At 34.7% G+C, this 27,999-nt stretch overlaps 1 protein-coding gene and 2 long non-coding RNA genes across 4 annotated transcripts; all 3 read right to left on the reverse strand.

Moving 5' to 3' along the window:
• Positions 1-774: 774 nt before the first annotated feature.
• On the reverse strand, positions 775-2,136 carry LOC147510361 (uncharacterized). The gene is made up of 2 exons (XM_086598109.1): positions 1,816-2,136; positions 775-1,692 (listed from the first exon to the last, which is right to left on the reverse strand). The coding sequence occupies exons 1-2, from the start codon at positions 2,134-2,136 to the stop codon at positions 775-777; spliced, it is 1,239 nt and encodes a 412-aa protein (XP_086454235.1).
• Positions 2,137-6,325: 4,189 nt separating this feature from the next.
• On the reverse strand, positions 6,326-7,584 carry LOC147510362 (uncharacterized). Of its 2 annotated transcripts, XR_015216767.1 has the most exons (6): positions 7,487-7,584; positions 7,192-7,356; positions 7,031-7,111; positions 6,829-6,927; positions 6,660-6,733; positions 6,326-6,544 (listed from the first exon to the last, which is right to left on the reverse strand). It is a non-coding gene; the product is annotated as an uncharacterized LOC147510362 (long non-coding RNA). The 2 variants fall into 2 exon arrangements; XR_015216766.1 differs by having other exon boundaries at positions 6,829-7,111.
• A 447-nt stretch (positions 7,585-8,031) lies between these two features.
• LOC147510363 (uncharacterized) lies at positions 8,032-9,061 on the reverse strand. The gene is made up of 3 exons (XR_015216768.1): positions 8,838-9,061; positions 8,416-8,609; positions 8,032-8,273 (listed from the first exon to the last, which is right to left on the reverse strand). It is a non-coding gene; the product is annotated as an uncharacterized LOC147510363 (long non-coding RNA).
• Between the last annotated feature and the right edge of the window lie 18,938 nt (positions 9,062-27,999).

Raw genomic sequence — 27,999 nt, forward strand, 5'->3', positions numbered from 1 at the left:
GTTAGTTGTTCTCTAATCTTTATCGAGGGAATATGCTAAGTCTATAGCCAAGGAGAGACTAATCGAATGCATCGAGGGTGCCAAGATATTTCATAATGGCAAATTTTGGGAACCTTCGCCAACTACAATAATTGTCATATTGTTTGCTATCCAAGAACCGACATTGTATTTTTGACTTATTTCATATATCTTATCAATATACATTGAGTTATTTAATCCAGTTTTGTTAGTTGTTCTCTAATCTTTATCGAGGAATATGCAAATATGAATGCACATACACCTAATCAAATGAACTCGAATTTCTTTTTTATTATGCTTGTTGTCCACCGTTGTATCCTTTAACAATTCAACTAATAGAAAGGAGACTGAAAGAAGATTGCAGACTTTGTCAAAGTGTACGCCAAAGTTTTGTGTATATTTGCAGATTTCAAATATACACGAAACCCGTTTTCTGTTATGACTTTACTTATATTTGAAATTCCAAAAATGTGCAGGCAAATAGGTTACTAAAAGCCAGTAACAAAATGTTGTGTGCGAGTTGTGTGCTGTTTTTTAAAACATGAACATAGACTGGAGAGGTTTTGAATCAGTACATATGAATCAGTTTGAACTTCTAAAAGTATATGCGACAGATTTTAGGCAAGAAAACAATATAAAAAAAAAGTTAATATGGAATATGTAATAAAATATACGACATCTTTGCTCGAAAGTTGGATAAACTTTTCCATTAACAGATTTTAATATCTTCATAAGACAAAGGACCTTTGACGATATTCAAAGAATGTACCGCAGATAAAATCTCTCCGAAGTAGGATGTGCATAGTAGACACGTCCAATTTTCTTCCCATTTTTTCTTGGTTTCCACTTCCTTTCCTTCTTATCCCATACGAATTGAGTAGGAAAATCGACATACGTAAGACCCATAGCTAATTCTGGATACTCAATATTTGCTTTAAACCACTCTGTGAACTTGGTTTTTGATGAAGATTTCCTATTTAATACATCTCTTGCATCATCTCTCTCACTATAATAAACCAAATGCTCACCTTCAAGATGGAATGGTAACCTTTCAACGCCTGGTCTTCTGTACTGAATATCAAATTTCAATAGTCTCCAAACCGCTTCAGAAGCAGATAAGAATCGGCAGTCTAAGAAATTTGCAACTTCATCAACGTCCTTTACTATTTGATGAGTACTATCTTTGTCTGTAACCATGTTTTCAACAATAATTGCAGTAGCCCTGTCCCTTCCCTTGTTAATGTATTTGAAAAGGTATTTGATTGATCTTCCCTTATTGCAGTGTTCCACATTAATATGAGCTTGGTACTTAACTATCAAATCAACATTGTGTGGAACAACCCATCTATTATCAACTTCTATATTCTTCTTCATTCCCTTTCGATTGTTATTTCGCCTCCTGTAAACTGTGAAGTCATTGTCGTCAATAGTTGTTTCTTCACTAAACGGTCTTGGATAGAACTTAGTACACTTTTTCTCATTCATGCAAGGGGAATCTAAGTTTTCTATTCCACATGGCCCATGTATCATGAATTCTAGCACTGAATCATAAGCAATTTTGTCACCAATTGGGTCAGGTAACTCTGCTGATATGAGCTTGTTGATTAGTGAAGGAGTAGTAGGCTTCGAGGCGTTGTCCAGAAAAAGTAAAATGTGAGTGTGCGGTAAACCTCTCTTTTGGAATTCAATAGTGTATAATGTTGCAAAACATTAACAAAACCCGTATTTATTAATATTTTCATAAAATATTATGAATTTTTAAATTAATTAAAAAAGTATAGTATATAGGTTACCTGCCCAAGCCTTCCCAAATTTCTTGCGCTTTTGTAAATCAGTCATCAGTTCGTGCAATTTCATCTCAAAAACTCTTGCAACAATATCGGGAAAGTCTTCTGGTTTATAACCAGGAGCTATCATGTCAATACATCTCTGGATTTCTGGCCATTTAGGGTTGCATGTAAAAGTAATGAAGAGATCTGGGGAACCTGTGTGCCTGCATATTGCAATGGCATCTTGATAGTTTTGTACCATGTACCGTGGACCACCTGTGAAAGATGAAGGAAGAACTAACCGTTTGCTTACTGATGCGGGGCCTCGTGTCACCAACAACAACTGCATCTACTAATCCTTGATACAATTCTGCCCGAATCGTTTGTTGATTATTTGAACCCAATCCATTCTATTTTGTTCACGGTTTGTATAAGAATCTACACAAAGTTGTTGTCTCAATTTTTTCCCACCTAACTATAGTCGGCCTTCATTATCAAGGCCTCGAGTTGTAATCTAAAAGCATAGTATTCTCTCATGCTAATATTTTTTCTTTTTCCAACTACTGCATTGTTTCTATATGGAATGTCAAGTCTGTATCCATCTTCAGCATGGGGGAACAAAAGTGGATACTGCATTGCCATGAAACTTGGAAGCAATTCGTTGATTCTCTTCAAGCCAAATCCTTTTTTGTCCACAATAACATCTATGTGCTCGTTAAATTCATCACCATTGCCAACGATTAGACCAGCTATCTCTTTTGATGATGGCAAATTATAAAGTCTTCCATCTTTTTGTCTTCTATTAATCAATTGTATGCTGACGTCGGCCACATGACATTCTTTAAATCTATCCCTTGCCATTCTATAAGTCTTGGTGAGTTCGTTGGTAACATTCAACATATTTATCAATCCTTGAACAATGCTAGAATCTAAAGCATATTTTGGATTTCTCTTAACAATTTTCTTACTAAGAGAGTTCAACCTGTGGGTGACTTCATTTTCAGTATCATGTATGTACAACTGTGCAAACCTTGGACGTACTCCTTCAGCTGGAAGCAATGTTCCAATTTTGTGGTGATTTTGCCCTTTTATTTTATAAACAAAGGGTGCCTTTCCATCATTAACTGAGCTCTGAACTTGTCCACCAGTAGATGTGAACGCGAACATTGAGTTGTAAATGCTGATGTTTTCCATGTAATTTAACGATTTTGACCCTCCATTGCAATCCAAAAGATTCTTCAAAAATTCTGGAGTATCTTTTAGAAGAGGCAATTGAACCTTTCCATTCTGACAACATATGGAGAATTTAGGATTAATAGGTTTTTTGCTCCTATCATTCCTTTCTTCGTATTACCGCACAATAGCTCCTAGATGAGAACATATGGATGTTGGACATCCAAAATCCAAAGGCTCAAAACAACTTCCTGCAAGGCAAAAAGTTAATAAAAATTAAAGAATTTAATTATAATAAGAATATAAAACATTGCTATAAGAAAATTACTTTTATGTGAGACATCTATTCCACATGAAATGGAAACTTCAGTTTCATTGTCCACTTCAATGTCGGAATATGATCCACTCATTTGTGATAGGTAATCATCATCACTTTCATCGTCAATATAATTATCGTTTCCAATGCTCTTCAAATTCAAAGATCTCTTTTCGCTTTAGCTCTATTTATTTTAGCTTCTTCTTGACTTGTTCGGGCATAGATACTTATTTAAAAAATAATAATATGTCATTTAATAAAGTATTTGGTGCTATAAGAACAATAAATTGAATACATAAGAAGAAAATATTTACCAAAATGTTTCATTCTACTAAGACGATTAGATTTATAACTTCTCTTCTGTGTTTTCCTCTTTTGTTTTCTTTTGACTGGGGTAGACTTTGTAGTTGTTGTTTTTCTAACTGATACTTGATGTTGACCTGCAATTTAAGAGTAACATTAGTATCATGAATATATAAAGTACTTGTCAGAATCGTTGTAAGTTAAGACATACTTTCTTGTGAAGGAAACAATGTCACCAGAAGTTTCTTCCATATTATTAGGCTTGGTCTTCTTTGGAGAAATTTGAATCTCTACTTGAATTTCATCCGAATCTTTCTCTGCATTAATGGGTGCTTTTCTTTTCAACTTAGCACGCATGTTGAAACCAAGTAACTATGTTTTTTCTCAAACATTACCGTGTTGATTTAGTTCACTTTCAAATTGTTAATTATCTCTTTATTTGGACTTCCATTGAATTGATCAAATACTTGATGTAGTTTTTCAAGTTGGATTGTTGTTGGTGTCCATCGCTTTCTCTTTGGATAAATTCTCCTCAACTGAAATCATGTAGAACGAGAATATCTTTGGAAGCCCTGGAAAGAAAAATGAGTCAGTTAAAGTAGAGAATCAAACAAATATGTGAATTTAGTGATATTTCTTGTGCACGTGGTAGTGTTACTTACTTATTTTGACTATACCGGTGCTAGCAAGTTACCCTTTCATAGCTAAGCTTTCTGGGCTCAAACTGTAGTTTTACAGCTATAGAGCATCTATTCCACTTGCTGATTGAGGGAAGTTTACTCGGAAGAATTTCATTGAGGACATTATATTACCTCACTCTTCCTTGGCAAGTTTGCTGCTAATGGAGTTGAATACCTTTCTGAGTTATTAAGATTGATCAAAAGGCATTCCTTTCCATAGTCTGAAGTCTAAACCCCTTTATGAAGATTTGGTACATTCTATTTACTCAAAGAAGTTCTTGTTCATTCGTCTATAGGATTAGCTGAACCGTGAACCTTATTCAAATCTTAATGACTGTTCTTTGAGATGTTCTGTGCTATGTTAGGACTTGGGACTGTGACTAATGTGTGTAGTGTTTCCATAATCCAGTTTAAATACGAAGTAGACTCAGGGATGATGGCAGTATATTTTATCCTCCTGGTGAGCCTGTTGGCGCTTTAGCAGCAACCGCTATATCAAGTCCTTCATATAAGGTAGTTCTTGATTCATCATCAAGTAGCAAAGCATCATGGGAACTAATGGAGGTATCCAGTTTTTTTTATCAAGTTACTTTAGGGAAGAGGGATCCACCCAACGGGAAATAACGCTTCGTGGTGGCAAATGGGTGAAAGTTGGTGTCTAATTGGTTTAGAAGAAGATATTAAAGTATCTAAATCATCAGAACATACCTTATTTAGATATATATATTGTAACGATTGTGAAAAAAAAATAAAGGAGTTTTGAAACCGTCAAGAGAGAAAGAGTTTTTTATTTTAGAAGAAGAAGAAAGAGAAAGAGAGGAAAAACGTAAGAAAGCGGAAATCTATGGGGAAATTTGCATGATTGCAAAAGTAACTTTGATTAAGTGTGTTTGTATTTTTTATGTACAAAAAATATGTACTAACAGTAAAAAAATACTAACCCGATTGGAAAGAATTTGGAGTCCTTTGAAAGATAGTGTATCGAGAAAAAAACCTTCGGGGAAAAAAAACACACTTGCATTAGAAGGATGATGGTGTGTGCTTCGTGAATATTGATGTGTTTTCTTAGGATTTCTTTCTCTATATTGGGTATGGTTTCAATAGGTTTTGTTGAATGCTTCATGAATATTGATGTCTTTATATAGATTTTAATATGACAGCAGGTTGTATAGCATAAGAATTTGTTGTTGATCGATTAACTAATTCGTATCCATATCTATTAACTAATTCATATCCATATCTATTAACTAATCCATATCCATATCCATATTAATATCCTCCATTGTCAACTATAGATGATTGTATTGTATTACACGTATATTCCGATTATGTTTGTGCATCTTGTTTCATTTGTTTTGTAAAAAGAACGGCAGGTTTACTTAGTTTAGTTACTTGATTATGATTATCAAAATAACGTACATATATATCCAATGCAATTTGTTTGTTTAACATGGTTTGGGATCAAAGATGGTTAACCAATTATCCAGACAGTTTAGAGTGTGATTTTGTGAATGATTCGAGCGAACAAAACGTTTCATAATCAAGGCAACAACAAAGCCGCAGCAATCAAATAGTAATTTAACATTAAAAAAAGCGGTGAAATCCACCCTTGCACTAAATCCTTCTACAAAAACAATTTGGAGCAATTGTGACAATTTATTGCGAAGCCACCAATTCCTTCCAAACTCCCACCCAACAATTTCCTCCACTAAAATTCCGATGCAATGTAACAATCTAGAGAACCCCTGGTCCCATTAAACACCAAAACCTTAACATTACAAAATCCAATCGTTTCGGCCCCCTTTCCAATCGGTTTCGATTGCAAACCAGAAATGAGGTGAGCGTCTACGCCCCTCAAAGACTGTAAAGGCCTCAGTTTGGGTTTCATGGAACATATTCTTCTTCTCTACATTGCTCCATGCTGTGCCTTGGCAGTTGTAAACGCCAATGACCCCGGTGTACTCATCCCCTGCCTTTTGTGCAGTTGTGTCCTTTGCTTCTTTCGCCTTTTGGGCAGCAGAGTCGGTGTACTCAGCGGCCTTATTCTTAACTGTCCGTTGTCTCTCGAACAACAAATCTGATTTCGCATCTCTATGTCTCCACTCTTTCTGTTTTCTTTGCGTTTTCTTCTATCATCATTAGCTGTGAACTTCATCATATGTGCAACTGTTGAAGGATTCAATGGAAGCATCACGGTCTTCTCCACCAGTATTCCCATCAATTCGATAGTACTTGTACCCACGTAACACTGAATAGTCTTCCAAAATGTTCAGCAGTCTAGTTATCTAATTACAAAGTAAATGTGCCAAAAGGCCAAATTTTAAAAGGAAATCACTACACCATGAATGAGAACTATTTTGAGAAAAGTAAAACACCACAGAGCATGGGACAAATACTGACCTGGGAAAATATTAGGACCCTCGAATCTCGTTCTTTCAGCTTTGGAAGTAGCTTATCCAAAAGAACCATTTTCCCTTTGGTGGAGGGAGGGAGGGGGAATAAATTGGAAGTAAGTTGATTGATCATTAAATCCCAATAAATCCAGAAGCATTACAGAAATAAGATATACCTGCACTGGTAATAAGATGGTCTCCAGTAGTATAAGGAGGGCCAGGCTCAGCGCCTTGGAATAGATATGGATGGTTACAACATTTACGAATCTGCATAGCTATATTCATAAAATGTTTACGCTCTCCACCATTATTAACAACCTCAAGATCCTTCTGCAACAAAGCTCGGTAAAACTACTTCTGCAATTGGGACATCCCTACCTTAAGTATTGTTTCCTTTTTAGGGGGTAACCCTTTCTCAACATCAGACTTTAATCTTCGGAGGAGAAATGAACGAAGGACCTTCAAGAAGCACAGAAAGTTGTTAAGTCAACTAAAGTCAACAAAATGATTATCCCCTGCAATGCAGGTAGAAGTTTTACCTTGTCTGTATTTATATATTATCTGCTCCCCGCTGCTCAAAATTCAGTAACCACTTGCTCAAAGTCCCCTTTAGACTCATCAAATACTGACTTAATTAGCACGAAGTCTTAAGGCATTGTTATTGAATATCTCTGCTCCCCGCTGCTCAAAATTCAGTAACCACTCTGTAGAATAAATTAGCATATATCTAGCAGTTAGCAAGAAAACTGATTTGAAGATTTCCTAAACTCAAAATATAATTCTAACACAATCTTTTCGACAAAAAAAATAATAGAAGAGAGTATGAGTACTTACTAAGAAGGGCTTGAGGAGTACTGGTATTAGGTTTACTTGCTTCTTTATCCATGCCAATATGAGATTGCTTTGGTTTGATCCCCACGTTTCCTGCAACTAGTACTCCTAATAAACAAACTAATTACATGAACTTGAGAACTTAAATAATAAACAACTAACTCCGAGCACAGCCACATAAGAAGACAAAACAAACTACACATGCCATCGTATATGGAACCATGAAGCTTTGTACATTGTGGAAATTCATGATAGATTTAAAGAGTAACCCATATTACATTAAATAAATCAAACTACCAAAGATTATTAAAGAACTTTTCAAAACCAATTAATTTCTCAAGTATTGATAAATATACTACATTACCAACTACACTATGTTTGAATGGTGAAACTCAGACATTGTGAATGTTTGAAGAATGAACCTTTACGGAGAGCTAGACCCCTTTGGAGCTAAATAGAAGGGAAAGACTCTATGTTACAGCTCACAACTACGTGCAAATGAGTATGAACATGCTTAATCTCATTTACCCAGACAAACTTGTATTGAAAGCAACCCCACCAGAGATGTCGTGGCATCCCCAAAACCACCACACTATTAAAACTAATTATTGATAGTTCTACCAATACCAATTCCAATACAAACATCCTCATTATAAAAAAAAAATTAAAAATCAAAATCAAAATCTCACCAACAGCGAGTCCACTAAGATGCTTATGTCAAAGGGACATATATAGCTCTATCAATAGTACAATGTCCTCTCTTTCGTAGAATTGTGTAAGGTGTTAGTAGCTGATGAAACATGAAAACAATCGAAGATATGTTGAAACACTCTTAGTGGATTAACAATAGAAAGACCTACAGGAAACTATAGAAGAAATCAAGAAACCCAAAGGAAAGAACAAAATAAATATAAATATATAAAAAAGCACACCTTTTAAGTATTTCACCATCAATATCTTAGTTCATTCACGTTGGCAGCATACATAGGAAGGCATATGCCCATCAAGCTGCTGGAGCTTATAGGATTAATCGCTCAAATAAAAGCATGTTGCACACCTTCGTTGTTGAAGCTGGAGTTCAGTTTCTCCAGCACCACTGATAAAACCACGACCTCTGCTTCCTCTCCTATAATGATAATCATTTAAATAAGAAATTGTTCAGAGAATCATAACAATATGAAATAAGTTCAGAAAATGCGAAGCGGACTCAAATCAATGAATTGTACAAAAGGGTATCAGCTTGACATGTAAAAGGTATTAAATTATTTCTTTCTATGATCACACTAATGCAATTTATTTTTTCAATAATAAATCACACTAATGCACTCAAACTTTATAATGGTTTTGAACCCACCCTAGGGCACTAACAACTTCAGCTTCTCCAGATAAGTCTACTCAACTTCATATTCTCCAGATAAGTCTACTCCTCCTGTACATTAGCGCTGCTAACTCTGACTAACATAATAGAAAAGAAATTATAAGAAACAAAGAACAATAGAGACTAAAATTAAAACTGGCATATTTTCCTCAAAAAACTACTAAAATTACTTGTAACTTTGCTTATTTAGTTTGAGCATGAGCATGGAATATCTCAATTATAAGTCCTACCTAGTCTAAAATAGGTTTCCCCACTCACTATTTTGCAATTACAATTCTGAAAGTATCAATACCATATATTCTATACAGACATAATACCCCATATAATAAGATATACATATTAGAAAAGAAGTGTGCATTAAGAGCAACTTGCCTCTAAATTACGTTGTCAAACCCAACATCAAACTCATCCTGCTAAAACACAATGGTCCTTGTTAAACTAATTACCCAAGTGCATCGCGAAAAGTCAATACCTATGACTTATGACCTATGCAAGACCAGTGAACTTGGAAACCATGTGTGTGTGTGTGTGTGTGTGTGTGTGTGTGTGAGAGAGAGAGAGAGAGACCAATATTACTTATAATCATGAGTAGTAACAGTGACGTAAACTTGTTCATCGCTAAAATGGATGAATGCTTAAATAATGACTGTCAGGTTACTACTTAAAGAAACATACCGATACTTTCTCCTAAGTGCATTGGGATAGAATTCATGTGCACCTTATTCTCATGAAGGCGCGACTTCGCAAAGCATTTTACACAGAATGTTTGTGGATTTGGATGAATAATGTTGCCGATACTCTAGTAGTCTACTGTAGTTTTGTTGTTGTTGTTTCGAGAATCCCCATCCCAACCATTGCAAGGAGCACGACTTTGTCGGACATGGTGGGTCTTTTCAGATCCCGCGCCATGAACACATGTCTTTTTGGGGTTGGAGTTTTAGCTTCTATAGATGGGGGCTCGTCTTCATCAGGTATTACAAAGTTGTCTTGATGCGCCAACCATTTGGATGTCTTTCTTTGCTTTCGATCATCGGGTGTTGGAACCGATGACCGTGATTTCCTTTTAAAGTCAAACAACCCCGCAACAATTTCCACCAAAGCTGCCCGGTAAAGGGATAGCTTCCCCGGTGACACAAAGAAGGCTTCTTGTTGCACCGACAACAAAGCTTCGAATAATGCAGAGAGAAGACCTTTGAAGATTTCGAGGATAATGAAAAGGGGAAGAAAGAACTAACCTCAAATCTGTCAAACAAAAATCAAGAGAATAGATCGGTCGATCCCTGGCGCCTCGAGATCAAATGAGAGACTTAGGTATTTAGTTGTAAAGAAAGGATGTAGTGAGAAGAGAGGAGAGAGATCATCAATTCGAGGGACTTATTCGACTTTCGAGCAAGGATTTTTGCGATTTAGGTTGGTGGTAGAGAAGAGAGAGGGGAGAGAGATTAGTTCGTGAGAGAATTTTTTCCTCCTGATTTATCATAATTTTTTTAGTTTTTTTATTTTTTTTTGACTTTGTGAGAGTTTGGGGTTTTTGTTGGGGTTAGATTCCGGCACAAAAAAAGGTAGATGAATTTTTTTAGCTCTCCCTATTTTATCGTAATTAGTTTTGCCCACGTGGACACTCTCAAAACTCTCCCTCAATTGATGAGGGGAGAGCAAGATTCTTTGAACAAATGGTAATATGCACAAATCCTATTATGCTGCATCAAGACTCGAGTTTGTTTGCAGTTCACCGAAAAAAAAGATAAAAAGAGTTTGTTTGCAGCTTCATTGTTGACTGCGTACACTATCACGACACATGAAAAGGCACTGGTCAATGAACATACAGTTCTGTTTTAATTTTATTGTGCCTTCTCTGGAGTATTAGCCCCGTACAGGAGCTTGTACTTGCATGGTTCATCCTTGTTAGGATTTCAATTTTATTCTTGTAGAGTGAATCACTCCCAAATCATACTGTCATGCGTGGTTGCTTCATCATAAATTTCGTCATTTTCCACTTATGTATATCTGCATATCATATATGAATGTCACCACCAGGCACAAGACTACACACAATCAGGATGCAGTACAATGACAGGTTTTGAAATATACGTAAGCTACTGGACTCATACCAATTACAATGTGTCAGTAGTCAGAAGCCTCAACTGTACCCTGAAACATTTTGTTTATATTTTTCCTTAGTAGAGTCTTGGGTAAAAATCAAAATATGTGTAGAAATTAGTACTTGCAACTCTGTAATCATCCCAGCTAAAAAAAAAATATTGTATTGAGCATCTTTAGTCACCCACTCAACCAAATACTTGTATGTGAGAGCTTGAGATCAAAGGATGTATCAAACATAATAACATATCTTGGATCCAAGTAATAGTTATTGTTAATGAGACTTCGTAGATTGATAGTTGCAGTATGCCACGCTAGTACCATTCGTAATTCTTTGACGTGTTTCTAAAGTAATATTCAAGCAACCAACATTTAATTTTTGTGCGTTCGTATAATCTTTAACCGAATCTAATAAGTGCAAGGTTACAAAGCTCGCACATGTGAATGATGTGTTAATATAAGGTGCGTGTGAACCCTTAGGCCCTAGAACGTTTTAGCCAATTCAACATTCATTAAATACATATTATTTTCATTTATATGAATAGGCATCTGACCAAAAGCAATTTTATTTATTTACTTTCTTCTTAGTTTAATTGCAATTCAAGCAATTTAATTTTCTAAATGGTTTTCTAGGCCAGGTAATGGCAATGATATGGATTTAGTTCGTAAATTAAGCCCGACTTTCTATAGAACATGAAACAAACTAAGCTTACAACCATTGTAAGGGAAAAATCTGTTTTACCATCCAAAAGCACTTATCCAACCACATTAATTGTCTGACCAATTAGAGACGTGATCAAAAATTAAGTTTAAGAGATGTATTTAAAAAATTCAATAACGGCATTGCAAGAAATAAGCATGGTAAAGCAATCAAAGGTAACGTGAATAAATTAGAAGAACTTACCGTTATCCATTTGTTCTTCCACTTAAGCAAGCAATCAATCAAACCTCCATCTTGGATATCCGTTGGTTTCATTGGAGAAGAAAGATGAACACATAGCATCTATTGGGCATAAAAACCAATTCAAATAATTTCATTAAGAAAAACAATTTTAGTAAAGAAAAACAAATAAGAAAATTACCAAATTTCTAATGAATCAAAAAAGAAAATGGGACAAAAAGTATACCTTGAGGACCGCAAAGATCGTTTGAGCCCCATTGATGACATGTTAGTGATTTGGAGGCTGCCCCTCTTCATCGGAATAAAAGGCCGAGAGAGAAATCAGTATGGGTAACTAATCAGTATGGTCTGATTTCCCTGTAAGCATATAAAAAATAATTCGTTTGTGTGTTTCTCCGTTTCCAAAATAATCTTGTAAGCATATTCATGCATATTATTAGATTTAAAATCGTTAAATTTCAATAAAAAAAACCCAATCCAATAAATTAAGTGGAAAGAATTAGGATATCATAATTGCAATAAATTTGAGTCAAAAAACGACCTAAAAGGATATCTTTTCCATCCCGGAAGGTCAAGTTGCGCGCCTCACTTGTTTGATATCACAGATAAGCCTACAATGAATGCCAATTTCTAGACTATAATCTCAGAGATAGAGAACTAAAGATAAGTTGAAATGCACTAACCAAGAACCCTTGTTCACGAAGCCACGGCATCTTGGCGACCTTCTCAATATCAATTTCTTTTTGCTTCATGCATCCTCGAGTAGCCAGCAATCAAAGAATTAAAAGGCGAAAGTTTTGGGGTTTTGGAACTTGGATTGAGAGGAGGAATATAAAAAATACAACTTGGATTTGAGATGAGGAGAAGATGTACCAATTAACTTTGAGACTGTTTCGGCATGATTTTTTTGGCTTCTTCTTGGCGGTGTGTTGGGAGATTTGGGTCGACCCCTGCGCCACCATGCACCGCTATAGCCCAACCACCCATATTGTCTCTCTCTCTTGCTTTTCACGCTTTTCTTTTTGTTTCTTTAAATTATTAGAATTAGGAGAATTATGTATTTTAGAGTTTAGGGTTAGATTCGGGAACAAAAAAAAAAAAAGTCTCTCCCTATTTTATCGTGAATTAGTTTTGCCCCGTGGACACTCTCAAAACTCTCCCTCAATTGATGAGGGGAGAGCTATAATTTCATCCATGTATTCAAGCATGGACAAAGAATCAAAGATCAATCCAATGAGTTGACACAACAAAATTGTAATGCAACCTTCATCTTGTGGGATCAGTGAACCTCCTTATTCTATCCTTCCATAATTGAACTATAAAATGTATGAACGCAGTGTGCCAAAGCACCTTAATCTTAGTGGTAATGTTTAAAGTTCCATTAAGGTCCTCCAGCCAAGACGACAATTCTCTAGCAACGCTTAAAAGGAAGACAGTTTTTTTTTGTTTACGAACAATCCTCTAAAATTGCTCCTAGCTAATAACTCAGCTATTAATAGCATGATTATTGTTCTAGAAGTGAGCCTAACATACATCATCTTGTTTCTCATTTGACGCTCACACTTGATGTAAGTCCCTTTGACACCGTTGGAAATTTCATTGATGACTCATATTCCTCCAAACCTGGTTGTATCCCACCCGAGTAACCGATAATTGCATGCCACACATAGACGTATTTCAGTCCATATTTCACCTTTGCTACATCCACTATACTCTTAGTCCCCATAGTAGGATTTTCCTTCTTCTTAAACTTATCATTTTCTTCGACCCCGGTCAACCTAAGCAACGGTTCGGATTTATTGGCTTTTTTATTTTCTTCTGCGTCTGGACCAACTGATTGCCATCCATCATCAATGATCACAAACTTTGGTGGTACACCACCAGATGAAAGACCCTTTAAACCATCTTCAACACCTTCTTGGGTGACATTCTAGTAGAAAGCTAGTACATAATTTTTGCAGTTGGGTTAGCATCATCTTTGATAGTGAATCATTATGGTTGTGAAACCACCTATCAAGACATGGTCAAAGCCCGCTAACCACATCTGTGACTTATCTATTCTTAAGTAAACATTTTGCTTAGTTTGCTTTCATACCAAGTGGAACCGATGTTTCAAACCACAAATGTTTACCCCAAAACAATCATAATGCCAGCACTAAAAACTTGACACAAATGAATAACATAGGTTATCACCTCTCTTTCCTCTGAATCAACTGTTCTTGGAACCACAGGGAATGCTCTTGGGCCTTTGTGGCTTACGTGTGTTAAGACTAAAGCCGTTGGATATATGTGTATAAATGCTTGTGAAATGAAGTGCTCTTTATCAGTTGTATGGTCGAATTACTTATTGGCAATAAAAGCCTTCTACTTTTAAAGAGAAAACAGTCATTAAAATGTTGAGTTTAGAACTTGAGCTCTCAATGTAGGTGTTAACAAACAGCGACTCCTAACAATATAAGGAAACATACAGAAGCTCTGGTTCTGTACCGGTTGTATCTCATATGATACAAAATATTTATATCATATTTACAAAGGGTCTCATATCTTGGGGTTGTAAATTTATCGTACAGGACGTCATATCAATCTGCTCCAATGACTTGAGAGAGTCTAAATTCAAATCCCTCTTCTCTTACGCCAACACAGCAGGTACCAACACAGCAGTGATAGATGATTATTTTTACGGCTTTTTTATTTTCGTTCATTTCATTGTTTGAACATGAAAAATACATAGACTTTGGATGGAATCTTAAATAAAAACACGAGTTTTATATTTTTATTAGAATGTGTGAGGAACATGCCACAATCATAGTTTCACTTTGTTGTAGCTGAACTACAAATGACTTTAGCTGCAATCAAAGAAAGTATTCAGAGTTTTCTACTTAAGTTTGATAGTGTGGTCACTGCGCCTTGGTAAGTTCAAGACTAATGAACTTTTGAACTGTAAAACGTTAAGGTTTCTATACATCTTGTTCTGGAGGAGGGGAGTTGTTGATATCATGATATGTTTAGGTGATGTTATACCTTCCGTTAGAACCTTATGGAAAACAGGATATTTTATCTATCTAGTACTACAAATGAGTATAGCTGCAATCAAAGAAAGTATTCAGAGTTTCGTACTTAAGTTTGATAAAACTTATATATCGGTGAGTCCCAAGACTAATGAACTTTCTGAGAAAATAGATATACATTTTCTGAATTACTGATTATTACTTGTTAGATATGTAGGCTTTATTGTCTAGAGGAACAGACGAACAGTAGAGGAATAAGGTTTTTTAGGCCAATTTCATGCTAATTTAATCATCAGTAGTCACCACTCGCCCGTCCCCCTACTTATATGCATATGATTGCCAAAGGTGGAATAATGACCAAGAGACATTGTGCTATAACTGCGACTCTTGCAAGGCAGGTGGTTTGGCAAGCCTCAAGAAGAGCTGGAGGAAGAGCTAGAAGAAGAAATAAAAATTGGAAGGAAGAACATTCCAAACATTGGCGATGGATGCAGAGAAGAAAAAATTTAATTATTGACGATTTTACAATGTTTGGCGAAAGACTACTATGCAGAAATTGGCAAGGCATGGAAGCGGGGGTATCTTCTCTGTGGACCTCTGGGAACAGGTAAATCTACAATGATAGATTCCATAGCAAACTTCTTGGAGTATGATATCTATGACATTGAGGAAGAAGAAAAAGAAATAGAGGATACTATGGACCTCTGGGAACAGGTAAATCTACAATGATAGCTGCCATAACAAACTTCTTGGAGTATGATATCTATGACATTGAGGAAAAAGAAAAAGAAACAGAGGATACTAAGGCGAAAGAAGAGAATGGTTACTGAAGCAAACAAACTTACTCTTTTCGGAACATTGAATTTCATAGATGGATTATGGTTGCGCTGCCAAGACTGTGCTTGTGGTAATTAGACCACCGAAACTAATCAACCTGTAAAGGTAACAGGGGATGACATGTATGGTGGAAAGAAAAACACATGGTGAAATAAGGAAGCCGAATTGGTTCTAAACCAAGATTGGGACCTTCTTATAGATTGGATTGTGGCCCGATAAGCGGGGAATCTTGTTGCTTAGATCTTCTTCTATGTACTCATACTCCACACCATTAAGCTTTAGAGTCCATTCAACTCTCAGAACAGAACAGGCTAAGAGAAACTCCAACCAATTTCGTCCCTCACTCCCTCATGCTTATAATTTTGAGCTCACTTAAACAGTTTAATCTTTCTCGAGCGGATACCGGTTTGAGAAACTTAAGAGTCTCTTTAGAATTTATAGAGATGAATGCATGCAAAGAAGTCCGGGCCTAGTGTGTTCAAGCAATATACCTCTGTCAAATCAGATTGAAAAATATTCAAAGTATGAGGTGTTGGACGATAACTTCGACTCAATTCAGAACACCTTGGAGTTTCTACAAAGAAAACCCAAAGACTTGAAAACTATAAATTGAAGATCTAACTTAAGAGTTCACGAAGATCCTAAAAGTTGAAAATCAGATAAATAAACATACAAATAGAGCTAGCTTTTAAGTTGGCTTACCTTGTTCAGCTGTTGCTAGATTCTTGTGATCCAAGAAACAGAATATTTTGTGAGATACATCTGCTGATACTTTTCTATAAGACCATGATTTAGAATTTTAGAGCTTCTGTTTTGTAATGCATAAGAGGAAATGCCGTAATGTTTTTTTTGTGTCCATCTAGGTCTTGTATATTGTATGGATGATCATTGATGTTGTTCTAATATATTTTGTTTTCGTCTCCAAAATTTAATTATCGATAAATATCTAAATTATGTTTATCGACAACCCCGACAAGCGTTTCTAATTGTATTCTAATTTTTGCAGTCAAATGCCAAAAATGTTATCATGAAACTCATAAAGAAATTAAATCTTAGGGTACATTTTTGTGCACTTTAAGTAGCTTTTACTTTTGTTTTTCAATTGAGTTTCTGTGACGAATTATGTAACCTGACATTATATCTTTGCATTGTCAGTGTTATTAATAGATTCATAGGGTTCCTTTTTTCTTTTATGCGGTGGACTGCAATACTCTTGGTTGATTCCCATCGTGTAGTGACCCTGGGAAATATGTTAGCACATTGCGTCTCTCATTATCAATCATGTTACAGCTTGAACTCCCTCACATAAATATCTTGTCTAAGATCGATCTCATTGAGAATTTTGGGAAGCTGAATGGATACCGGTTTGAGAAACTTAAGAGTCTCTTTAGAATTTATAGAGATGAATGCATGCAAAGAAGTCTGGGCCTAGTGTGTTCGAGCAATATACCTCTGTCAAATCAGATTGAACAATATTCAAAGTATGAGGTGTTGACGATAACTTCGACTCAATTGAGAACACCTTGGAGTTTCACAAACACAAAGAAAACCCAAGACTTGAAAACTATAAATTGAAGATCTAACTTAAGAGTTCACGAAGATCCTAAAAGTTGAAAATCAGATAAATAAACATACAAATAGAGCTAGCTTTTAAGTTGGCTTACCTTGTTCAGCTGTTGCTAGATTCTTGTGATCCAAGAAACAGAATATTTTGTGAGATACATCTGCTGATACTTTTCTATAAGACCATGATTTAGAATTTTAGAGCTTCTGTTTTGTAATGCATAAGAGGAAATGCCGCAATGTTTTTTTTTTGTGTCCATCTAGGTCTTGTATATTGTATGGATGATCATTGATGTTGTTCTAATATATTTTGTTTTCATCTCCAAAATTTAATTATCGATAAATATCTAAATTATGTTTATCTGACAACCTGACTGCGTTTCTAATGGTATTCTAATTTTTGTAGTCAAATGCCAAAAATGTTATCATGAAACTCATAAAGAAATTAAATCTTAGGGTACGTTTTTGTGCACTTTAAGTAGCTTTTACTTTTGTTTTTCAATTGAGTTTTTGTGACGAATTATGTAACCTGACATTATATCTTTGCATTGTCAGTGTTATTAATAGATTCATAGGGTTCCTTTTTTCTTTTATGCAGCTGACTGCAATACTCTTGGTTGATTCCCATCTGTGTAGTGACCCTGGGAAATATGTTAGCACATTGCGTCTCTCATTATCAATCATGTTACAGCTTGAACTCCCTCACATAAATATCTTGTCTAAGATCGATCTCATTGAGAATTTTGGGAAGCTGAATGGATACCGGTTTGAGAAACTTAAGAGTCTCTTTAGAATTTATAGAGATGAATGCATGCAAAGAAGTCTGGGCCTAGTGTGTTCGAGCAATATACCTCTGTCAAATCAGATTGAAAAATATTCAAAGTATGAGGTGTTGACGCATAACTCGACTCAATTCAGAACACCTTGGAGTTTCTCGCTTACAAAGAAAACCCAACACTTGAAAAATATAAATTGAAGATCTAACTTAAGAGTTCACGAAGATCCTAAAAGTTGAAAATCAGATAAATAAACATACAAATAGAGCTAGCTTTTAAGTTGGCTTACCTTGTTCAGCTGTTGCTAGATTCTTGTGATCCAAGAAACAGAATATTTTGTGAGATACATCTGCTGATACTTTTCTATAAGACCATGATTTAGAATTTTAGAGCTTCTGTTTTGTAATGCATAAGAGGAAATGCCGTAATGTTTTTTTTTGTGTCCATCTAGGTCTTGTATATTGTATGGATGATCATTGATGTTGTTCTAATATATTTTGTTTTCGTCTCCAAAATTTAATTATCGATAAATATCTAAATTATGTTTATCTGACAACCTGACTGCGTTTCTAATTGTATTCTAATTTTTGCAGTCAAATGCCAAAAATGTTATCATGAAACTCATAAAGAAATTAAATCTTAGGGTACGTTTTTGTGCACTTTAAGTAGCTTTTACTTTTGTTTTTCAATTGAGTTTCTGTGACGAATTATGTAACGACATTATATATCTTTGCATTGTCGGTGTTATTAATAGATTCATAGGGTTCCTTTTTTCTTTTATGCGGTTTGCAATACTCTTGGTTGATTCCCATCTGTGTAGTGACCCTGGGAAATATGTTAGCACATTGCGTCTCTCATTATCAATCATGTTACAGCTTGAACTCCCTCACATAAATATCTTGTCTAAGATCGATCTCATTGAGAATTTTGGGAAGCTAGGTGTGGTAAAGGACTTCTAATTAGTCAAATATTAATGATAATTATACAATTACATGCTGATATAGAATAGATAAGAGATACTCATTGTTGTAATAAGAATCATAGCTCACTTAAAAGTTGAAAACACGATTCAGGTTTACATCATGATTGAGGTTTCTTCAAGTATAGAAGTATTAACACCACCGATGATTTGTTTCAAACTTTTCAATCATGGCATTCAAAATTTTCACAAAGAAAAGGTTGTGATCTTCGAATATAAGAACACTAAGTACTCATACTACGGGCGGATAATTTCACAAAAGCCATCGGTACACACTACACACTTAAACGTAAATACTTGAGAATTATAATAATAATTAAAAAAAAAAAAAGGCAAAATTCTAACCTTATCATAGCAACCCACTCTACTCTGTTTTATTTACTTAAAGGTAAATAACTTAGGCAATATTGGTGTTTGTTTGTTATTGGAGTATTCTAACCTTTTGACCTCTAGGTGAGTGGATTCTGTCCTTTCTTTTTTCGTTATTGGAATCCGTTCTTTCCCCCTCTGTGTGTGGGAGAGTGTGCAGTCCCGATCGTCGATGAGGAAGCCATTCTTTCAAGTCTTCCCCAGTCAAGTCGAAGAAATGCCTTAACTGCAGTCTGGGGATGTCGGTCTAAATGCTGGGGCGCTTGAGAGGCGGTGAGCCTAACCTAGCAGCTTTCGGGTTCCCCTTACAAAGTGGATTTCTTCCTTGCTTGCCTGTCGTGAAATGACAGTTTCTTAGATCCCACTGGAAGGTGAAATAAGGAATTACGATGAGAGTGCAAACAACAGATTAGAGCGGGAAGCTGCCTCTTAGAAAGAGACCCTTATATATATTAGAATCTAGTAATTCTCTCAACAAAACAGGATCCTGTTTTGACTTCTCTTTTGGCGCACACCAACTCTTTATCTTAAGTGAACTAAGAACCTCTTATTAGAAATTCGGTTGTTGAAGGAGATCAACAATCCGTTATGGACTCAGATCGTTCCAATTAGCAATTGATGGGGAGGAAATCTAAAACGTCCAAACCCTTCATTTTTTTTTTTACTTTGAATAAATAGGGGTGGGTAATTGGAGTTGGCTCCGTGAATTGAAGAGGGTAGGGTTCGCGGAAAGAGACAGAAGAGAGACTTACTCAATTTGTTCATCCCCCTATTGTGCAATTCTCAAAGCAACTTTCTTATCGGGCTACCCAAAAATTATGTTTGTGAGCGGAAGCGAGAATGTTGATTGAAGCTTCAAGCTGGATATGTATTTTGTCTAAATCTATGTTTGGGTTTTTCATAATTTGAAAGTTAAGAAATATTCTTGATTTCAAAAGTGAATGAGTGAGCAAAGTAAGAGGTTTTGGGGTTTTAGAGAGGTTACGGGGTTTTCGTTTTAATTTCGTGCGACAGTTTTTTTCTCCTGATTTATCGTAATTAGCTTTGGCCATGTGGACACTCTCAAAACTCTCCCTCAATTGATGAGGGGAGAGCTATAATATATATATACAGATATCCCCAAAAGATGTATCTGTCCACTCCTCCCAAAACTTGGACCAGAGAAAGACGAATCCCTTGATTGCTACAATCATTTGTGCCATAGTCATTGCACATCTATCAAAGTATCTCCTATTCTTTTCAGCCACAAAGCCCACGTGATAGCAAAAGGTAAGATGCTCCACACTCTGCATCCCTTTGAGGAATGGACACTAAGCACCCAAGAGCTCAATAGAATTTTCACTGACTGAGGAACAACCCAATACACCTCAGAGTGGCCCACAAAGTAACTCCATATTTCCCAAGAAAAATGACAATGAATGAGAGTATGACTCACTGACTCCCCATCCGCCATACCCAAGGGACAAAAGTTAATGATTATTTTCTTTCTCCTAATGAGATTTTTTATGGTCAAAATCTTATTATGGGTCGCAACCAAATGAAGAAAGAAACAAAACAAGGGAATTTTGCTCACCAAATAAAAGAACTAGGAAAGTCTGGAATCATGACTCCTCGGGTGTTAGCCGGTAGAAGAGAACACAAAGAGAAGTAGAAAGACTTGGCTGAGAATTTTCCATTCTTTTCTATAGTCCAATGTCGACGATCCCTATCCGGTCTCACAGCAGGAATCGCCTCCAACATAAGCGCGAGGGTGGAAATGCTCGCAATATCCCAATAAGTCAAGTGAACATGAATCCCCAAATCCCACCCAAGATTACCGTTAGTTAGACGCATAAAATCACAAACAGGGCGATTTTTAAAAACTAAGATGGCATAAAGTCTCAGGAAAAACAAGAATAACGGTATCTCTGCTACCCATCTATCCTCCCAAAATCTAATTCTACCCTCGTCACCTAAGACGTAAGTGATATCTCTCTGAAACTCTACGAGACCTCTCTGAATACTCTTCCAAGCCCCACACCAGCCTAGATTGGTCTCACCAAATATGGATTTTACCTCACGCCTCCAAAACCTCACTTTCTTCCCCAAATCTCCAAAGCCATCTTCCCATAAGGGCAGAATTAAACTCACGAATCCTCTGCAAACCCAGACCACCGTTCTTTTTCAACATACGAACAATTTTCCAGTTAACAAGATGATACCTATGATTCTCCTCATTGTCATCCCATAAAAAATTCCTAATGATCCGTTCAACTCTTTTGACCACGCTTTTGGCATCCTAAAAAGGGACATAACATAAACTGGAAGGCTCGAAAGAGAACTCTCAATCAAAATAACTCTCGCTCCTCTCAAAAGATACCGCTCATGCCACCTTTCAAGTTTCTAACGAAGGTTCTGCTCCACAAGTTCCCACATAGTAGCAGACCTGTATTGAGCACCAAGAGAAAGCCCAAGATACCTCGAGGGCAGAGATCCCGCAGAGCACCCAATGGCTACAACCATCCTATCAACATCGCTCGTGTCAACCACCCCATACACTTTACTCTTTGCCATACCCTAAACCCTAAGATCACCTCAAAACAACAAAGAATCCCACGAAGGAATCTAAGTTGTGAGAGGTCCCTACGCAAGAACACCACAATGTCATCTGCATATTGCAAATGAGAGACGAGAACTTTGTCCTGTCCCACCCTAAAACCCTCAATAAAATCGAGCTCATTAGCTCTACTAATCATTCTACCCAAAACCTCCACTACTAACAAAAAAAGGGTCACCCTGTCTAATGCCTCTAGAACTCCTAAAGAAACAAGCAGGCGACCCATTAATAAGGATCGAGAAGGAACACAAAGAGATACATCTCCTAATCCATTTCCACCACTTCCAACCAAACCCCATACGTCTCATTACATAGTCCAAAAATATTGATATAATGTTAATGAATAAAGATTTAGAAGAGGGACATTTAGGGTTTTATTTGAAGAACTAGGGTTCTTGTTATTGCATGTGTAGATCTCATTCATCGCTGCTTTCGCTAATTAAATCTACATCAAAAATGGTATCGGAGAGTAAATCGTTCCTTGGGAAGAAGAAAATACTCGATCAATTTTTAGTTTTAGAATTCCATCTTTGAAGCCTTCTTTTGGTGCTCTAAAGATTATTTATCCTACATGTGTATGTAGATTCATTATGGGATGGTTTTAGTTGAGCACTATGATGCACGTATGCTTTCAAGTTCAGGTCTTAATAACACATTGTGTGATATTCCTGTAAGCTCCTATAATCCCCTACAAGGATAAAACTTGTGGTCAAGTTCTTTGCAACCTCGAGAAAATGGTGTGGTCAGTGCCATGGTCTACTGTTGCAGTCCTTGACGGTCTTAAACTTGAGGACTAATTATTTTTTCTTAGCTAAACAGAATGATGTTGCACATCGATGGACGTGATGCTCTTTTGGTTATTTTATTTAGGGCCTAATAAAGTGTGGCAATGGCCCGAGTTTAATTAGAGTTTAGGGTTTATTTAGGAGTTTCAATTTTGGTGATGTCTTGAATAGAAAAACAACCAAGTCTATAAAAGAGTCTGTTGCAATAAAGAAAACAATTTTAGTTGATTTTATGCTGATGAACATAGATTAAAAACGAGACTTTTAAAGAACTAGGATATTTGTTATTTAATGTGTCTATCTCATTAATCACTACTTCCTCCAATTAGATCTACATCACTAACACTTACGAGAGCTCAAAAAAAGGGACATGAAGTAAGTAAACAAGGAGACTAGACCATGGTTTGAATACTTTGATGATTTACTTTCTGGATTGTTTAATGGAGTTTATCATAGAGCCCAACATAGCATACGTAATGACTTCACAATTAGAAATGCCATGTATATAAGGCAGGCTAGGTCGACATATAGAAATGACATATTTAGATATATATTATAGCTGTACCCTCTTGGCTCTATTTTTTGAACATTGACAGAGTCTTCAATATTTGTAAAACTCTTTGACTAATTACTAAAAAGTAGGAGACTAATATGAAACAATTTTTTCTAAACTCTATTACTAATTAGTAAAAAAAATATGATATAAAGAAGTAAACAATCCTATCTAGATTTTCATAGATTCTCCAACTTTTCCTAAACACTATAGCTAATTATGAAAAAATATGAGACAAAAAACTAAATTGCTAAAAGCAATAATTTCCACCGAAAACGATTTTCCTAAAACCCTTACGCTACGAAGAATAGTTTCTACACTAATCTTAGGTGAAGTTTAACATAACAAAGTTTAACCACACATATGACTGGGACAAAAAGGAAAAATAAAAGTCAACTAATCATAAAATAAGTAACAGTGTACATTCAAAACTAAGCGGACAACAAATAAAATTGTATTGTTTGCACTATATGTCTATATGGGCCTAAACAAATAAAGTTGGATAGATTTAATGCATCATCCACTTTGGGATTTAGACATTTAGTCATCGTTAAGGATTTCAAAAACCATAGTAATTACGACAAATTTCTGAATTTATAAAAAAAAATTCAACATTATAATATAATTTCTAATTTTTTATATATATATATATATATATATATATATATATATATATATATATATATATATATATATATATATATCAAAACAAAACAAATTACAGTGGAAAATTAAATTATATAAAAAATAACATCACAAAACATATAATAGAAAATTTTGCATTCATTTTAATGCAAGCTTACATGTATAAAAAATAAAAATAAAAATAATGGCAAACCAATAATGACAAATATTTTAAAATATATATAATACTACATGAAACTAAGCTCAAAGAACAATTAATGTGAAACAGAAAACTGAATGCAAATGCATCGAACTAACCTCAAATAATATTTAACGGAAAATCGGAAACTTGATGCAAATGCAAACATTAAACTAATCTTAAAAAGTAATTAATGGGAAATCGGACTATGGATACAACTGCATTAAACTAACCTCAAAGAATAATTAACAGAAAATCAAAACTTTGATGCAAATATATCGAATTAACATAAAAAAAATAATTGTCGAGAAATCGAAAACTGGTTGGAAATGCATTGAACTAACCCTCAATGATTAAATTAAAGGGAAATCGGAAACTTGATACAACTGCATTGAACTAACATCAAAGAAAAATTAACTATAAATTGGGAACAAGATGAAAATGCGTAGAACTAATTTTAAATAATAATTAATGGGAAATCGGAAACCGGATGCAACTGCATTGAACTAATCTCAAAAAATAAACTATATGCAAATGCATTGAACTAACCTCAAGAAATTATTAACGAAAAATCGAAAACTAGATGCAAATTTATTGAACTAACCTCAAACAATAATTAATGGGAAATCAGAAACTAAATGCAAATACAACCTTATCGAATAATAAACGAGAAATCAAAAATTGGATGCAAATGCATTAAAATAATCTCAAAGAATAATTAACGGGAAATCGAAAATTAGATACAAATGCATTGAACTGACCTCAAAGAACAATTAATAGGAAATTTGATGCAAATGCATTGAACTAACCTCAAAAAATAAATAACGGAAAATCGAAAACTAAATGCAATTGTATTGAACTATTATCAAAAAATAAATAATGGAATTAAAAATCAGAAACTGGATGCAAATGCATTAAACTAACATATTTTTTTCTCAGTAAGTGTAAATTGAATTAAGGAAAGAAACGAAATAAAAGAATTGTACAGGAGTGGTAGAACTTACATGCTATACGATGTAGGTTCAAGATATTCTAAAATAGCAACCATATGGAACCTCCCATTCATATAACCATGGGAGTCTGCCATTTGATACAAAGGCCTCATTCTCAGCTAAGAAATATCCAAATTTTGTCGCCTGGTCTGCGACTAGGTTAGCCTCTCTCCAGTTGTGCTACACTTTCAAACTTTGCACCTTCGTCGTGCAAATTTTCTATCTACATAGGAGTTGCCAAGGGATGCCCTATGAGTTAAAAGTTGTGACAGTTGCTGCCAAATATGATTCCACCCAGAGATTGCTTCATCATTTTGAAAGGGCAAGCTCCACACTCTCCAATATAACCATGCACTCGGCTGTATAGTTGTCTGCAATTCCGATACCCTTGCTCAAGAGTAAGACAAAATCACCATAAACATTTCTAAAGGATCCACCCAACCTAGCTGGACCTGGTTCCCTCTAGAAGCCCCATCTATGTTGACCTTAATTTGATCACCAATTGGAGGAAGCATTAAACTAACATCAAAACATAGTTGTGTTATATGTTATAGGAATGTTTCGATAAGTATAGTTTTGCATTTAAAATAGTGTTTATCTTATCTATTTTCGTATAATTGGGAACGCCTTCCTATTCAAGTAGCTTCAATATGAACTTCGCCTTATTAGACAATCTCACAAAACTTTAATCAAACTTCCATTATTAAACAACAAAATGAAGTTGAAGGGTTTTATCAAGGGTGAGTTCTTTTTTTTTAATGGATAGTGGGGTTTTCACGTTATAAGAAATTTGGATGAGTGATCAATATAATATTCATATATAATAGTTCTGCATATATAGTTGCAAATATTTTTCAGAATAATTAATATAACATCACACGTTCGTAGATAATCTTTGAAGATCCCACATAGTGAGTCATATATAATTTAAAGAATAATTAACTAGAAATCGGGAACTAGATAATTTTTGACGATCCCACATAGTAAATCAAACATAATTTATTTTTATGCCCTGTTTGAAGTTGATATTACACACTACATTGGATAATTAAAAGAAAATCAGAAACTGGATTCAAATACATTGAACTGAGCTCAAAGAGTAATTAAAAGGAAATCGGAAACTTTATGTAAATACAATAAACCATACTCAAAAAGTAATTAACTAAAAATCAGAAACTGGATGTAACTGCATTAAACTAACGTCAGAAAATAACTAACGATAAATTAAAAATTGGATGCAAATCCTTGAAAAATATTTAATCGGAAATTGGAAACAGTATGTAAATACATCAAACAAACTTCAAATAACAATTAATGGGAAATCGAAAACTGGATGCAAATGCATTTAACTAATCTAAAAAAATAATTAATAGAAAATAAAAAAACCGAATGCAACTGCGTTGAACTAACCTCATAGAATAATTGGTGGAAAATCAGAAACTAGATGCAAATGTATTGAAATAACCTTAAATAATAATTAACAAAAAATCAGAAATCGGATGTAATTGCATCGAACTAACCTCAAAGCATAAATAATCAAAAAAAAAAAAAAAAAAAATATATATATATATATATATATATATATATATATATATATTATTTTTTTTTTTTTTTTTTTTTTTTATGGTTGATGCATATATATTGAACTAACCTCAAAGAGTTATTAATGGGAAGTCAGAAACTTTATGCAAATGCAATAAACTAATCTCAAAGACTAATTAACGAAACATCGAAAAATAGATGCAACTACATTGAACTAATCTCAATGAATAATTAACAAGAAAGCATAAATTTGATGCAACTACATTGAACTAACCTCAAAAAATAATTAACGGGAAATCGAAAACTTGACATTGAACTAACCTCAAAAAACAATTAACTAGAAATCGAAAATTGGATGCAACTACATTGAGCTAACCTCAAAGAATAATTAACAGAAAATTAGAAACTGGATGCAATTGCATAAAACTAAAATCAAAGATTAACTAATGGTAAATCAGAAATTGGATGCAATATCTTGAGGAATATTTAACGGGAAATCAGAAACTTGATACAAATGCGTTGAAATAATCTCAAAGAATAGTTAACTAGAAATCAGAAATCGAGTGTAACTGGTCGAACTAACTTCAAAGCATAAATAACCAAAAATTTGAAACTAAATACAAATGCATTGAACATCGAACTAATCTCCAAAAATAATTAACTAGAAATCAGAAACTGGATGCAGATGTATTGAACTAATCTGAAAGAGTAATTAATGAGAAATTGGAACTTGGATGGAAATGCAATGAAGTAATATCAAAAACTTATTAAATAAACATCGAAAACTGGATGCAACTGCACTAAATTAACCTTAATGAATAACTAACGAGAAATCATAAACTTAATGCAACTGCACTGAATTAACCTCAAAGAATAATTAACGGGAAATCGAAAACTTGATGTAACTGCATTGAACTAACCTCAAAGAATAATTTATGGGAAATCAGAAACTAGATGCAATAACTACATTGAACTAACCTCAATGAATAATTAACAGAAAATCGAAAATTTGATGCAAATGCATTGAACTAACCTCGAAACATAATTGTATTATTTTGTAGGGGGAATATAATGTCTCAACAAGTATAATTTTGCATTTTAAATAATGTTTATCATAATTATTTTATTATGATTGAGAGTGTCTTACTATTCAAGTAGTTTCAATATCATTTTCGCCACATTGAGCATTCTCATAAAACTTCAATCAAACTTCAATTGTTAAACCTAACAGCTAAAAGAAGTCAATAGATTTTATCAAGGTTTGGCGTTTTCTTTTTTATTGAGAGTAGTGCAAGAAATTTGAATGAATGATTA

The sequence above is a fragment of the Coptis chinensis genome, chromosome 3 (assembly GCF_015680905.1).
Source record: "Coptis chinensis isolate HL-2020 chromosome 3, ASM1568090v1, whole genome shotgun sequence".
Lineage (NCBI taxonomy): Eukaryota > Viridiplantae > Streptophyta > Magnoliopsida > Ranunculales > Ranunculaceae > Coptis > Coptis chinensis.